This window comes from Geospiza fortis, unplaced genomic scaffold (genome assembly GCF_000277835.1).
Source record: "Geospiza fortis unplaced genomic scaffold, GeoFor_1.0 scaffold61, whole genome shotgun sequence".
Taxonomy (NCBI): domain Eukaryota; kingdom Metazoa; phylum Chordata; class Aves; order Passeriformes; family Thraupidae; genus Geospiza; species Geospiza fortis.
The window spans coordinates 1,733,955-1,736,242 of NW_005054430.1; the positions used below are offsets into that span (position 1 = coordinate 1,733,955).

Here is a 2,288-nt window from a genome sequence, read left to right on the forward strand (position 1 = left end):
TCAGCCCCTTCCCAGCTCCCTCAGCCCCTCCTGGTTCTCCAGCCCCTTCCCAGCTCCCTCAGCCTCTCCTGGTTCTCCAGCCCCTTCCCAGCTCCCTCAGCCCTCCCCACACCACCGCCTCTGTCCGTCCTTCCTGAGCTCGAGGGGGTCTCAGGGACCCCCCATCCCTAAGGAGTGGCACAGGGTGGGTGAATCCAGCCCCAGCACATCCCTGCCCCTGGAGGCACAGCTCTCCATCCCACACAGACCCACAGGGTGAGGTGACAATGGCACTTGTCCCCTGCCACTTGTCACTGTGCGTGAGCTGCAACCAAAGCGTCTTTGTAGGGCGCAGCAGGGACCAAGGAAAAGAGCAGGGACACTGGGATGTGAGCTGGGCACTGCCGAGGGCAGGGCGGGTTTAATCACAGCAGAGTCTTCACCAGGGAGTTTGGTTCTCACTTCCTTTTCCTCCCCTTCTTCTTTTTGAGAGAGCCAGGCCAGGGGTGGCCCCGGAACTCCAGGAAGGCGGCGGCGTTGTGACAGATGTAGTAGGCGTTGAGCATGGCAGCTGAGCTGAAGAGATCCACTGCTAGCACTTCCTTCTTCACACCCTTTTTGGAGCTTCTGCCTTTGCCACCCTTCTTGCCTTTGCCACCATCCTTTTTGCCTTTGTCACCTTTTTTAGCTTTGCGTGCCTGCAGAGAGAAAACGACCACAGACCCACTCAGTCCTGGGTCTTTGTTGTCTCACTTTTGGGCAGAGGACTCCAGGCTGAGAGACTGAGCGAGCTGGGGTGGTCAGCCTGGAGAAGGGTCCAGGGAGAGCTTCCAGCACATGGCAGGGCCTGCAGGGGCTCCAGGAGAGCTGCAGAGGGACTGGGGCCAAGGGCTGCAGGGACAGCACCCAGGGAATGGCTCCCACTGCCAGAGGGCAGGCATGGATGGCATCTTGGCAATGAGGAATTCCTGGCTGGGCTGGGATTGCCAGAGCAGCTGGGGCTGCCCCTGCATCCCTGGCAGTGCCCAAGGAAGGATTGGATTCTGGGATTTGGGACACAGTGTCCCTGGAATGAGCTTGGAAGTCCCTTCCCACCCAAACTGCTCTGGGATTCTGGGATTTGGGACACTCAGAATCCATCCCGAGGGATTTTTATGGAAAATGGGAATAGAGAAGAGAGGAAAAGGGAAGGGAGCCCCTTCATGGTTTGCTGAGATTCCAAGGGAAGCCCCTGGGTCTGTGAATGTCTTGGAGAGGAGATGGATCCAATGTCAGGCTGGGAGAGCTGGGAATGTTCCCCTGTAGCAGGGAAGGCTCCAGGGAGAGCTTCCAGCACATTGCAGGGCCTGCAGGGGCTCCAGGAGAGCTGCAGAGGGACTGGGGCCAAGGCCTGCAGGGACAGCACCCAGGGAATGGCTCCCACTGCCAGAGGGCAGGCATGGATGGGATCTCATTCCTTGTTTGCCCAGGGTCTCTGGTGGATTTTGTGAGCACTCGTAGGCTCCTGGTAGGAATTCAGCCTGTAGCTGATCTTTCCAAATATAAAGATGCTCACAGGCTTTATATGCTATATATAGAATTTTACAGCCTGCAGCCAAGAAGGAAAAAAGCTAAAAATCAGAATTAGGTTTGCACCTGCACACCAAGTGGATTTGGGCAGGTCAGTTCTGTCCTGCAGCTGTGGGAGGGAACTTTTTGGATATTAACCCTTTTCCTTAAAAAGGTGTTACCAGCACTTCTGAAGGATCAAAGGTGTTTTACCATGGCTGAGGCTTTTTATGGAGCAGCCTGGAGTTCACATCAAGCTCTGCAGATGGACCCTGCGACACAAAATTACACGGTTAGTTACACAGTGCAAAGCACCTGTGTCTGCGTCGGTCCCCACGAAACTTTGAAGAGAAAAAGGCAAAACAAAAATAGTCCCTTGCAAAACCAGGGTCATCCCCAAAAGCTGATACCTGTGAAATCAGCTGCTAATTGTCAAACTTCAGGACTCTTGAGCTTTTCAGCAAAGCCCTCGAGGTTTACAATCACAGAATGCTGGACAAGACCTCCCAGACCAAGTCCAGCCGTTCCCCGGCGCTGCCAGGGCCACCACTGACCCCAAGCGTCCCCAAGTGTCCCCAAGTGCCACATCCGCGGGGCTTTGAAACCCCTCCAGGGATGGGAGCTCCATCCAGCCCCGCAGCTGTGCGAGGGCTGGACAACTCCTTTAGGGAAGGAATTTTCAGGATACCCAGCCTAAACCCCTGGCACAACCTGAGGCTGTTTCCTCTTGTTCTGTCCCTGTTCCCTGGGAGCAGAGCCCG

The 2,288-nt window shown here is 55.8% G+C and overlaps 1 protein-coding gene across 1 annotated transcript in view; it reads right to left on the reverse strand.

The window, feature by feature from the left end:
* Positions 1 to 437: 437 nt before the first annotated feature.
* Positions 438 to 2,288, reverse strand: part of STRIP2 (striatin interacting protein 2) — a 23,395-nt gene continuing 21,544 nt past the window's right edge. Inside the window, 1 exon segment of the mRNA XM_031061900.1 lies at positions 438 to 677. Coding sequence (XP_030917760.1) covers positions 438 to 677 — 240 coding nt within the window.